This window comes from Chelmon rostratus, chromosome 14 (genome assembly GCF_017976325.1).
Source record: "Chelmon rostratus isolate fCheRos1 chromosome 14, fCheRos1.pri, whole genome shotgun sequence".
NCBI lineage: Eukaryota > Metazoa > Chordata > Actinopteri > Chaetodontiformes > Chaetodontidae > Chelmon > Chelmon rostratus.
The window spans coordinates 9,636,250-9,649,198 of NC_055671.1; the positions used below are offsets into that span (position 1 = coordinate 9,636,250).

The following is a 12,949-nucleotide window of genomic DNA, read 5'->3' on the forward strand; positions in this document are numbered from 1 at the left end:
CAGCGAAATTCTGCTAAGGGGCCCTCCTACCTGAGCCGAGAGCCATGTAAACATTTGCCATTGCTACTCAGTCACCGCTGACACCCCGGTGGTCCCACTCCAATCCTCCCTCCATTAAAACAGTTTGCTACATCTGTCTGTCTAAGAATAAGTAGGCATACAGAGCCGAATGAAGTGTAAACATTTTATTTATTGAACAGAATATGTTCTGTAAGATCTGAAGATAAGTGAACATTAACATTTGATCCCACTTTCACATATAAAATACTATTTTTGTTGTTTTAAAAACTGTGTGCCCCATAAGTGGCTGTCATCACGCACATATTGTCTGTGCTGGTACATGTCGTGCATGCTATTCCACGTGTTCACGCGCGGCACGGTCATCTTTTCCGAGCTGCAATTTGTAATACAACGTGGCTCGTTGGTCTTTATGAAACGTAAAGAATAGGCGTATTTTGCTCTCATTTTTATTGGCACAAAGTCACAGGAAACAGCCCTGGGGGTGGCTGGCAAGCAGAGGGTGGGGCACATGGTGGTAAAATTCTGATGCGCACTTTATACCAGTTGGTGGCGGTAATGCGTCATTTTGATGTCTACCTAACGCCACAAATAAACATCAAGAAGAAGAAGAAGGAGAAGGAGCGGAAGAGGAGCACGGAGATCATCCAAGCAAATAGTTGCAAAGGTATCAAATGATCGTTTGTATTGTACCGTATAGATGGAGGTCAAACTAGCAAGAAAGAGATTACCATCTGGTGTAGAAAACGAATGCTCTCTTGCATACGACGGATTGGGGCGTTTATTTTCTAGCTAGCTAGCGTAGCCTATTAGCTAACCCTAACCCTCGCTAACATTAGCTAACCCACACCACAACAACAATGAACCCTTTTTGTTTCGAGTTAAGAATACACACATTTACCTCACATTACTTTACCTTTATCTCAAAATTCGTTGGTGATTTGGATATAGAAGTCATACGCCAAGACCAAACTAATTACCTTATTAACACCTAAGCTAGCTGTCTCTCTGGCTGGTCATCTCGGTAACGTGTCCTCCCATGTAGCCATTGTTTCTGTCCGTGTAAAGACATTCATCCACGAGCGTTTGCATTATCACATTGAGGAGCACAAATAAGTGTAAGTTACACTTGCGTTTGTTGGTGTACTATCTTGGCTACACGCAAAACTCATGAAACGACAGTATGCCAGTAATATCAGCAAATTTAGCCCGACTACGTCAATGAGCTTTCTTTTAAGTGGCTACGCGCACAGTCAGGTTATGCATAATCCTTCCGCACCACGTCGTGACTTACACTTGCTTTTCTTTCTTCATACAGATGGGAGACAGTGATGATGAGTACGATCGCAGGAGAAGGGACAAATTCAGACGGGAGAGAAGTGACTACGACCGTTCAAGAGAGAGAGAAGATAGACGCAGAGATGACTGGAACGACAGGTAAGAAGCGGATGTGGGGAAGCTCAGCACTATTCGTCAAACTGGATTCAGTTAAACACAGTACAGTCTCTTCGTCTCCAGCAAAATGCATCTATAATGTGGCTCCCTGGTCCTCTTTCACAGAGCGTATCTGAGATTGGGGATTAATATTTGTTTCATGTACATGTTTCTTTCCTGTTTCATGTTTCCCAGGGAGTGGGACAGAGGCAGGGAACGGCGTAGCCGCGGAGAGTACCGGGATTATGACAGAGGTCGTAGGGAGAGATTCACCCCGCCGAGGCACGACATGAGTCCCCAGCAGAAACGCATGAGAAGAGACTGGTGAGATTAGCAGCAACACTAATGCACAGTTTTTGCATCTGCTACCTGCTGTTGCTTAAGATCTTTTGTCTGTCCCTGGCAGGGATGACCATGGTGGAGACCCTTACCGTGGGGGATATGACTTGGGTTATGGTGGTGGAGGAGGGCCCAGCTATGGCCCACCGCAGCATTGGGGCCATCCTGACTTGCATCTCATGCAGCCTCATCATGGCATCCCCATTCAGGCAAGGTGAGAGATGGAATCAGGGTTGAGTGAGCCTGAATTTTGAAGTCATTGTTTTTTAATTAAGGATTCTCTATTAACTTCTAACCAATAATTCTTGCAAGTATTAGATATTTAAATAAAAAGCTACAAGTTTTGCCGGCCCACCCCAACTTGTCTCTCCTCTGTTAGACTCGGCAACATCCACGATATGGATTTGGGTCCACCGCCTCCCATAATGAAGAGCTTTAAGGAGTTCCTGCTGTCCTTGGATGATTCTGTGGATGAGACTGAGGCAGTCAAACGCTACAATGAGTACAAGATTGACTTCCGCCGACAGCAGATGCAGGACTTCTTTTTGGCTCATAAAGATGAAGAGTGGTACGATCTCAGTTGCCTTTACTAAAAAAAACCCTAATCATGATTATTAGTTAGTTTTAATGTGGCTGCACTATAGTCATACTTTTCATTGAACAATTATAGGCATTTAATCTAATTGTCATCACTAATTTTTATTATAGCTCCTCTCCTTTGGCTTTTATTTCATTATCAATATTATTTTAGATAAACTTGCTTTTTAATAGCAACCTTAATAGGTTTGGCCTGGTCCTATGGTGGGTGTATCGTGGTACTTTAAGGTGGCCATATTTATTTTATGGCTATATAATATAATATAATACAATATAATATTATGCCACTACTTAAGCCTTTTAATGTGTTTCAAGTGCTTGCCAAATAACCCCAAGTGCAGTTCACCCATGTATTAGGATCAGGCCCACAATCAGAATTTGGTAGTAATCACTTTTGTTACAGTACTTGTTGTTTGTTAAAGAAGGAAATCAACCCAAATTCATTCTTAGTGCACATATTATTTGTGTTGTAGGAATTTGAGCAGGGGTCCCCTAGGTGTAAATCTAACACGTCCCCTGCAGTGGTGTAACCCCCTGCCTTCTTCATTATGATGTGCAGAAAATCAGTAAACACACATCTTAAAATTCTGTTCACAATCATGTAACTGATTGATATATATTTTACTTTTGTATGATTTTACTTAAGCTTTCACTAAAAAGCCGTCCTCATTGTTTGGGTTGATTTTCTTATTTTGCATTTTAACCATTCAAAGATTCACAGTTGTATAATGCCTGTTAATGCTTATTACCCTTATTTCACAGGTATCATGCAAACTTATTCTGTTTTGATATAACCATTTTTTCCCCCCTCTTCATTCCCACTACGTTGACAACGTTTTTTTTGAAGATGAGAAAAAGTGGAACTCATCAGCAAGAATCGGTCGTAGACAGCAAGGGTATGCACTGCGCACAATGCAGTTGCTCTTAGACACACAGTCTCAGGGACCTTAGATAGACAGTCAAGCAGCCTTCCGCGCACGGAGATTTTTTTTTCTTGTTTTATCCTTTTTCTACATATTTTCTTTTTATATTCGGATCAAATCGAGTCCCAAAACCGAATTTGTGTGTATACAGACACACCATTGGGGTGAAGTGGAGCGCATTTTCACAGAAGAGACCCCCTCTCTGTATTTATTTGTTAATAAACTGGCAGAACAAAAGGTAACTGTAGTCCACTCAATGATTAACATTTTAATGTGAAATTCTCAACATGTGAATGCTTCATTTTATAATCTTTCTGTTGTGTTTTTTTTCTTATTTTTTGGTGAGTTAATCTCAAACTTTCTAATAATGTACAATAATCGGCTACAATAATCAGTCAAAACATGCATACACTGAATGACCTAACACAAGGACTAGGCTATACAAATTACAGAAATACAATCTTAATTATGATAGTCTGTGCAGATACTGACTGAATTTGGCATTTTTAACTATTCCATCAAACAACTGAACCATCTGGATTTGAAAAATATCCTGTTGAAAATATGGTAAAAATTAAAATGTAATATGCAAATCATATTTCTCAGTGCCATTGTATGATGTCATAGTTGCAACATAGACATATAATATCCATTTGTTCTCTAACTTTTACATCCCGTTCATCCCAACCCCCATCATTACCTCCCCACTTTTTTGTGGACCCCAACTCTGGGCACAGGTTCAGGTCCAAGTATCACCCAGATGAGGCCAGCCGGCTTAAAGCAGAGGCCCAGAGTGCCCTTCACAACCGTCTGAATGTCTTCTTGTTCCTGATGGAGAACAGCTGGTTTGATAATGTCTCTCTGGACATTGAGCAGACCCCAGCCATCATCAAGGTTCTGGATGCAGGTGAGACACCAACAATAATTTATAGAGTACTGTCTGTATTTAGTCTTTTTGATTCTATTCTGTGCATTGGATTCCTCTTTTTCATTGTAAAAATAATTACAATGCATAATGGATACTGGGTAGTAGCTAAAGAAAAGACACAAGAGGCATTCTGACTGCATACTTTTTGCCTTTAGCATGTACTGAGCTGCCCTTACAAAGTACTTACTGTTGCATGCAGTATGGATGCAACTGGTACACACTACTGTGCCATAACAGAACATTGTGCCTTGAACTCTGACCCACTTGCTCATACATCCATCACATTCTGTAGCACAAAATTTGAAGTAAAAAAAAAAAAAAGCACATGATTTGGGACCAGTGCCAAGTCTGTGTATGAACTCGGCTCTCTGCGGCTCAGTTGATGTGATGTATTGTTTGCTCTGCAGGGGATTGTGGGTCAGAATACCTAGAAAAGCATGCTGGCTTACCTATTGCAAAATGTGTACAGATGCAGTAGGTCATCCTGGTATTTTTGGCATACTGCATTTGACTCAATATATATTGAAACATACTAAATCTTTTTCTGCCATACTTAATAGTATGGGTATGGGTAATAGTATGGGCAAGTGTCATCTGTTGAATCTGGTGGTGTTACTCGCCCTCAGCTGTGATAAAGATGGAGGGAGGGACAGATCATGATCTTCGCATCTTGGACCTGCCATCTGAAGAGGAGGAGGAAAGGGAGAAGTCGACGTCTGTTTCAGGGGGCGCTGAACCTCCCAAGAGCCAAGACCTCAAAGCCTTGGACGTTGACCGCAAACCCCCAGTAGAGAAAGACAAAAACGAGAAGGTATGTTTTGATCTCTGTCGGTGTTTGCCGTGCTGTAGAGATTTCACAGTGCTGTGGTGATGAGAGTACACTGTGTCACAGGAGGAGAGCGACTCTGCCAGCACAGAAAGAGCTGCTGCAACCGAAGGGGAGGATGTGAAAGAAGGGGCAGAGAAAGAAGCTGCCAAAGAAGAAATGCCTGAACCCAAGAAAGTAAGTGTTGCTTCTATTATTGACATTATTTGCTCGCAAGAGACAGGAATGATCCAGAAAGCCCTCAATGTCCTCATTTTGTGTTTATCAGCCGAGAAGAAAGCGGAAACGCAGTGGAGACAGCGATGACGAAGGCAGCGCCTCAGAGAGTGATTCTGACTCTGATTCAGACTCCAATTCCAATAGCTCTGACAAACCTGTGAAGAAGGAAGAGGAGGAAGACAAGGAAGATGAGGAAGAGGAGGGTGAAGGTGAGGAATCAAATTCATAGTGTCTAGTCTTTCTGAAGACATACAGTCATACAGTTCCCGATTCACAGTATTTATGACTCAGATTGCTCCCACCACTTTGCTCTCTCTGTTCCAATGATGAAGAGGAGAAACCAAAGGAGAATGCTGAAGAGGACAAGAAAGAAGAAAAGAAGCCCAAAGATGACTCTCCCAGGCCGCGGCCTCTCCATAGGACCTGCTCTCTGTTCATGAGGAGCATCGCTCCAAGCATTTCCAAGGCTGAGATTATTGCTGTGAGTTGAACACAGGTGGACATTTCGAGTCACTGCAGGCACTGAGTCATTCTCTTTTTTTATTGGTTTAAACTCAACATCGTGATCTGCCCCTTCTCTCAGCTTTGCCGGCGATACCCTGGCTTTCTGCGTGTTTGCTTGTCTGACCCCCATCCGGAGCGCAGGTTGGTTAAAAGAACCCACATTCTCTTGGATTCATTTAGTCACGCTGCGTGAAGCAAGAAGAGTACACATGGATACACAATAATGTTCGAACCAACCCTGTGCTGCCGCAGGTTTTTCAGACGCTGCTGGGTGACATTTGACCGTAGCATCAATATCAAAGAAGTTTGCTGGAACCTTCAGAACATTCGAGTAAGTGTGCCAGTCTCAGCTATCGACACATTTTTAAGCAAGTTAGTGAATTACTGCATGTGTAATAATTCATCTCAACATGTTGGACTTCCAATCCAATCGTCCTTTGCACCTGTTTTTTTATTACTGAGGTTTTACTCTCTAACCGTCACAGCTGCGAGACTGTGAACTGGCCCCAGGGGTGAACAGGGACCTGGCCCGGAGGGTGCGCAATGTTAATGGCATCACTCAGCACAAGCAGGTGCTCCGCAATGACATCAAGCTGGCTGCCAAGCTCATCCATGCCTTGGATGAGAAAGGAGACCTGTGGAGCATCAAGTTCCAGGAAGAGGGGCAGAGCACAGAGGTACAGCACCGACCCATCAAGTTCATGCAGATTGTTCTCAAGTTCTCTTGCTATAGCTGAATCTATTTCTTTATTTGTGGTTTCAAAAGTTGCCCGCTCAGAACCCCATCTTGAAGAATATCACCGATTACCTGATTGAGGAGGTGAGTGCTGAGGAGGAGGAGCTCCTGGGCTCTGGGAGCGGGATGGATCCTGAGGAGAGCACCAAGGAGGGAAACCCTGCAGAGACAACTGTGGAGAGGGACGACAAACTAGCCAAGGTTTGATTTTTGCTGTGATTGTGATTTTGTTACTTGTTACTTCACCACCTTAATGTATCATGCCTGTCATTCAGCTGTCTGGCTAAAAATGGCTAATTTAGTCGTGTCTTTGCCGTCTCTCTCGTCCCAGGTTCTGGATCGTCTCGTCTTGTATCTGCGTATCGTGCATTCAATTGACTACTACAACACCTGTGAATACCCCAGTGAGGATGAAATGCCCAATCGCTGTGGCATGATCCATGTACGTGGACCCATCCCTCCCAACCGCATCACACACGGAGAAGGTCAGTGTGCCTCGTTTGTGCTATATAACAAGGAGAGAAAGTAGCTTTGATGCAATACTTAGACAGCATGAATATAAAAGACAAACAGAGTTTGTCTGGTGTTTAATTTTTGAATTTAGACGCAGTTGTAGTATTGTGTAATTTCTTATTATCTAAAAAAAATATGTGAAATATATGTGGGGAAAAACATTTTGTGTAGCTTAACACTGGTGGCTGGATCAGTGCCCATCATGAGTGCATAAAAAAAACTAGTGGCTTTGAATCATTCCTTATAGCCTTTGTCACACCTTTTCCATACCTGTCACATTTTTTTTGCTAACTTTCAACAGTGCAACAGTGGCAAAAGATGATGGAGGAGAAGCTGAGTCCTTTGTTTAGTTTAAAAGAAATCCTGTCTGAGGACGAGGCGGCGAAGATGGGTCGCAAGGATCCTGAGGAGGAGGTGGAGAAGTTTGTGTCTGCCAACACTCAAGAGCTGGGAAAGGACAAGTGGCTCTGCCCTCTAAGTGGCAAGAAATTTAAGGTGAGCGTTTGTAAGACAAAGTATTCAGGACTGAGCACACTGAGATGAAAAACGAGGAGAGGACATGTATGTATATCATTCACTGTTTTGTGGCTTTATTCTTATTGTGATGCTAAGGCCTTCCGCATTTCAAATTCATTTCAAGGGGCCAGAGTTTGTACGGAAGCACATCCTGAACAAACACGGGGACAAAATTGAAGAAGTGAAAAAGGAAGTGGCGTTTTTTAACAATTTTCTGATGGACGCCAAAAGACCGTCTCTGCCAGAGATGAAGCTTCCTCCTCTTCCAGGCCCAGGTCAAGGTGAACAGAACATTTCTATCTAATCAGCTCAGACGCTCATAACAAACAGCTAGGTTGCTGTGATGCACCGAGGCTTAAATATTGGATTCATATTTTACCCACAACAGTAAGAACCATTTGTGTCGTCCTACAGGCTTGCTTTCTCCCAGCATGCCGTTTCCTCCTCAGGGTCCTCAGGGTCCGATGGGCTTCGGACAGCCTCGCCCACCCCTGATGGGCTATGGCGGTATGTTCTCTCACTGTACTTTTTAAGGATTTTTTCAGTGCTGATAGTGTAAATGTGTTCGTCTGTCAGCCACTGCTTCTGTGTTGATTCTGACTCCTTCTCTTCCCCAGGTGGACCTCCTTACCCCCCCAACCAATATGGAGGAGGCAGAGGAAACTATGACAACTTCCGTGGACAAGGTGGCTACCTGGGGAAGCCACGCAACATCAGGTGAGACCACTGTACGTGTAATCTTTATTTTGTTCTGAGCTCGTCTACTTTTTGCCACTGAATAATTTGGAACCTCTTTTTACGATCATTTCTCTTCTTCTCTCCTGGGTTTTTGTTTCTTTCCTCGCAAACTCAACCATCTCAGAATGTCACGAGGTGATCCACGCAACATCATTGAATACCGTGACCTGGATGCGCCAGATGACATGGACTTCTTTTAAAGCGTTCACTTGGTCCCTTCAGTCTTCGCGCTTCACCAATGTTGTGTCCTGCTTGCCTTCTAGAGTAGATTAGATTGTTTTTCTGAAATGTTGAATTTGTAATTATTGTGCAACGAGAACAAACTTCTGTTGTGAACCGGCTCCTCAGTAAACTTGTGATCCAACTACATTCATTTGTGTTTAATGATTTAACAAGTAAAATCAAATTGTGTTAGACTTGAAGGTCAGATCAGAGCAGCCAAATGATACAGAAGAGCAGCCAGTCAAACTTTAAAGGACAAGATACTATCATTCTGTGGTCAGGTTTGTGAATATTCTCATTCATCCAGGTCATTGTAAGCTTTAGGGCATTCAATCGCTCGCAACTGGACCTCGTCAATTTGTCTTAGAAGACGTTTCGCCTCTCATCCGAGCAGGCTTCATCAGTTCGTACGCAACCAGACTAGATAGGACAGCTCTAGTCCAATGCAATGGTGTTAGGTTCAAGTATTTATCCCCTGAGTGAGGCCAACCCCCAAAAACCGGATGAGAGGCGAAACGTCTTCTAAGACAAATTGACGAGGTCCAGTTGCGAGCGATTGAATGCCCTAAAGCTGTGGTCAGGTCAGCATCAAACAGTGGTCAATGAGAGAGTCTGATAATGTTTGAATTACATTCTGCTCAATAGGAAACAGTCATTGTTTTTGTTTTCTGTTGAGTCAATTTTCATCTTCAACCAGATGGAACACAAGATAGTGTTTTTTTCCATTTGCGCTAATGATTTTCTCTGTGGCGCATGTTTCAGACCCCGACCCTTCAGGTGATGGAATTGAAATAGATGTGAGGAATGGTTGCCCTCTGCTGGGCAAACTGTTGAATTACATTGGTACATGGCTGCTGGCCATTTGGTTCGTCACAGCTGCTGACTCCAAATCTGCAGAAGCCTTGCAGTGGTCCAAGAAATAGTTACGGTAATATTGTTTTCAGTATAGATAACAGTACCAACCATGTACAAATACCTCCATTTCAATTAAATGTAAATGCTGTCAATCTGAAGTTGGGCCTGGTCACAGTTACCACAGTATACTCTCATTCCTATTGGTATCTTATTTTTTTTTTTACAATTCATGAAAATGCAAACACAGTTTGACAAAATCAATTTATTTCACACGTTGCCTTTTCATCACATCTCTTCAGATATTGTGTAGTCACATTGGAAATGTACAAATCCTGATGTGGGTTCATTGTTGAAAATGCAGCATACCAAGACAATGCTTTTACTGCTTTGCAAACAGGACATTCCCACACAATGTCTCATCTTAATTATTTAAGGCATCATGTTAAATAAATTCAAATATGCGTAGACTTGCAGTATGAATGGAAAAAACCCTACAGGGTTGAAGCCCCATTAAAAGCAGTAAAGAAACACAGCTGCACTCTTCATGTGGAAGAGAAATGTCTAAATGATTCGAAGCTTGTGACTTTCAGCAAGTCCACAGCTGACCTTGTGTTCGTGGAATAACTTGGACAGGGCCTCCATGTACAGTCTGTGATAATGGTCGACCTCCTCCTCGGTAGGTGTGGCACACTTTGGCACTGAGATTGGACTTCCCACTGGAAGAGGCAGAGTGTCAGAATAAAATGTGCTCAGTGCAGAAAGTTAGGCTTGTACACAGAATAATGGAGAACTCACCAACAGTGGTGATTGGAGTCCTGTAGGGTATGATTGCCATGCGCTCACCAACAAATAGACACGGGGCGAAACCCATAATCTTTTTGAACAGGTCCTGTAACCTCCGACCTAGACCACCTTCTGAGAGAACTACCTGCTGAAAGAGCTCATTCTCTCCGAACATGTAAACAGGCACCAGATCAGCCCTGTGGAAGATCATCAGAGGTTATATCAGTGTGTCCAGTGGTGGGCTGCTGACCACATGTGAATACAATGATACCCACTGATAAGTCTTATTTCTTTTGTGTTTTGAAGAGTATTCTCACCCAAACTCAAGGGCCACCCTGACAAACCCCTTTCTGTGCCTCACGACCACTGTGTTCACTCCAGGAGAGGACTCCAGAGACTCAGCAGCGCCCCCTATCACAATCCCCACTGCATTACCCTTGCCACTCTGTGAGAGGAGGTAGGAAAGGCTTGGTTTACTGACTGGATGAAGACCTGATCAGACAAAGTAAGACAGCAACAACAGTTTAGTTCAACTGACCGAGGCTGTGGTTTTGTTTAAAGGCAAGAACAGGAAGGTTTAAGTGTTCGATATGGTTGATGTCAATACACGAACATGTGATAAATACCTATACTCATTATGTAATCCCTGAAGAGCGGTATCCTGAAAAGTCCTGCCAGTACCGCCAGGGTTGGCCGCACCCCAGGAAACATCTCAGCGAAGCCACAGCTGTCTGTGCTGAGGCAGGTAAAAGCTCCAGTACTCATGATACCATGCGGATGACAACCCAAGATGTAGTTCTTGTTGGGATTCAGCTCGGCTGTCTTCACCAACTGAGCAAGAAAATTGACACAAGAGGATGAAGTTGTTGATCGCAGTCAATCTCTGCTGTCAACCAAGAAACCAAGCCCGCTTTGACTGTATATCATTTAGAGATAAAAAAAAATAACACTTTGCATGCATTTTAGTGGGAAAACTGATGAAAAGTCACATTAAATCACTGTCACATCCATGTGTTCCAATCAACCAGATGATGAAAAGACCAAAGGCAACGCAGGTGTTAAAAGATACAAAGTGGAGCTTACCTTGATTGGAAAATAATCCCTGAGGTGCTCCCATACCCTCCACTTCCTCACGGAGGTTGTCCTCCTGCCCGCTGATGGAGACATTGGACATCTTAGAAACACTACTTACTAAATGTATACAGTATGCAGTTTTTGCAGTTAGTGTGCAAGAACCAACATTAGCTGTGTCCCAACTCTTGTGCTCACACTGGAAAAGTGACAAAGTAAAGTCAAAACAATCAGTATATATACTAATAAACCCTTGAACGTGCTGCTGGCCAGTATTCTCCGACAGTGTACATACTGACAGTTAAAATAAACTCCTATGTCCCTCCTCCAGTGTGACACACTGCAGAACCTGCTTGTAATTAGTGTATTTGCAGTTCAGAGATACAGTTTATATGTCGAGGATACTTCTGTTTTCAAGGATACTTGAATGATGGCATTTACTTTACCTCTTTCAGGGGTTTGCCAGTCCATCACCAGCCATATGAAGTACAGAGTGGAGAGCGGCCACAGCGAAGTAAACATAAGATACACCGTCAAGATAATACAAGCCACTCCTGCGGAGGGGTGTGTATTGTGCCGCGTTGGACAATACATGAGACCATATGTTGTGGGCACAAGAGATGTCTTAAATTAGCTCAGATATCAGTGCATACAGGTATTTACACATGCAGTGAAAAGCTTGACAATCAACAGGTGAGCTAATGTAGCTTCAGTGAACATCATGATTTGACATATTCTCTGAGCTGAATGATAAGTGGATCTTACCTAAGAAGAGAAAGGATAGCACCCATTGCAGAACACTTAATGTCTCTAAAAACTCCTTCGTCTGAGTTTTTTCTTTAGTCATTCCTGCAACCTGGAGGCCATACCATCAATTATTTAGCAATCAATAATTCTTCAAACTCTTCGTTAATTCAGAGAAGGTCATGGGTATATATGTTACAAACTTAATGTCTGTAGAAATGACTAACGTTGCTTTATCTGAAGTGATGGCATTTATAGTGGATGTCTTCTATGACAGAAATCAGATTTGGCCAGTAATCAGCATTTCAGCTTGTGATCTTAATCTTCCTTTAGGGAAGTAGTGGACAAGGCATGCAGCAGCGACAGGCAAAGACTCTAGGATTTGGAATTTTGCACCAAGCTTGTACTAGACCTTTGGCTAAAAGTCATAAAAACAACCTAAAACAGTTATACTACCAAGAACAAAACATAATACTCTACCTTATTAAGAGTTTATTCCAGAGTTAATTTGAATGGATGTAGATTCACCCGTTCAGGTAAAGCACAGAATGCAGGATGCACTTTGACCAGATCATGTAAAGCTGCTGATAACAAATCCACTCCCCCAATACTTTGACACACAAGCAGGCAGAGATAAACATGACAAAGTTTTACAGTTGGACACTTTGTGTATTGGACCTGCGTAACGTCCTCTGGAGGACATGCGATGACGTCACGGTCGGCTCATTTGTGGTGTGTCTCTTGTGCTTTTGGTCACTCTAGTGCTCACTAAGGCCACGTGTCACTGTTTGGCTGCTGTTGTTCAGCTTAAAGGGATCCAGAACAACATTATAACCACGGCTACGTTGTTTTTCTCTAATGTTGGATGTTTGAAGTGTAAAATGCATTAAGTGCATTTATCTCCCCACGCTCTGCCACAAACTTTATTTTCTTTTTGTGAGCTCTTTATGCTCTGCTTTCATCAGAACAAAGTGTGAGTCAGA

At 42.8% G+C, this 12,949-nt stretch overlaps 2 protein-coding genes across 3 annotated transcripts; one reads left to right on the forward strand and one right to left on the reverse strand.

Moving 5' to 3' along the window:
• The first annotated feature begins 617 nt into the window (after nt 1-617).
• On the forward strand, nt 618-8,660 carry srrt (serrate RNA effector molecule homolog (Arabidopsis)). Of its 2 annotated transcripts, none has more exons than XM_041951852.1 (20): nt 618-685; nt 1,337-1,455; nt 1,648-1,776; nt 1,859-2,005; nt 2,171-2,359; nt 4,049-4,218; nt 4,866-5,050; nt 5,132-5,242; nt 5,334-5,493; nt 5,617-5,765; nt 5,868-5,929; nt 6,041-6,119; nt 6,274-6,465; nt 6,555-6,725; nt 6,856-7,009; nt 7,339-7,532; nt 7,678-7,834; nt 7,968-8,060; nt 8,171-8,281; nt 8,416-8,660. In XM_041951852.1, the coding sequence occupies exons 2-19, from the start codon at nt 1,337-1,339 to the stop codon at nt 8,272-8,274; spliced, it is 2,565 nt and encodes an 854-aa protein (XP_041807786.1). In that variant the 5' UTR covers nt 618-685; the 3' UTR covers nt 8,275-8,281; nt 8,416-8,660. The 2 variants fall into 2 exon arrangements, with proteins under 2 accessions (XP_041807786.1, XP_041807785.1); XM_041951851.1 differs by having other exon boundaries at nt 8,171-8,270.
• Nucleotides 8,661-9,929: 1,269 nt separating this feature from the next.
• On the reverse strand, nt 9,930-12,669 carry mogat3b (monoacylglycerol O-acyltransferase 3b). Its single transcript, XM_041952735.1, is given in 9 exon segments — nt 9,930-10,084; nt 10,164-10,348; nt 10,469-10,643; nt 10,778-10,982; nt 11,235-11,305; nt 11,669-11,776; nt 11,988-12,078; nt 12,512-12,541; nt 12,544-12,669. Coding segments are annotated over 9 exon segments (1,146 nt in total).
• Between the last annotated feature and the right edge of the window lie 280 nt (nt 12,670-12,949).

Excerpts from the sequence above, each read along its gene's own strand:
- srrt (XM_041951851.1), top strand. The coding sequence starts at position 1,337 with ATGGGAGACAGTGATGATGAGTACGATCGCAGGAGAAGGGACAAATTC. Across the intron at positions 7,835-7,967 it reads TCTTCCAGGCCCAGGTCAAG|GCTTGCTTTCTCCCAGCATG; the intron begins GTGAACAGAACA and ends GTCGTCCTACAG. Across the intron at positions 8,271-8,415 it reads GGGAAGCCACGCAACATCAG|AATGTCACGAGGTGATCCAC; the intron begins GTGAGACCACTG and ends CAACCATCTCAG.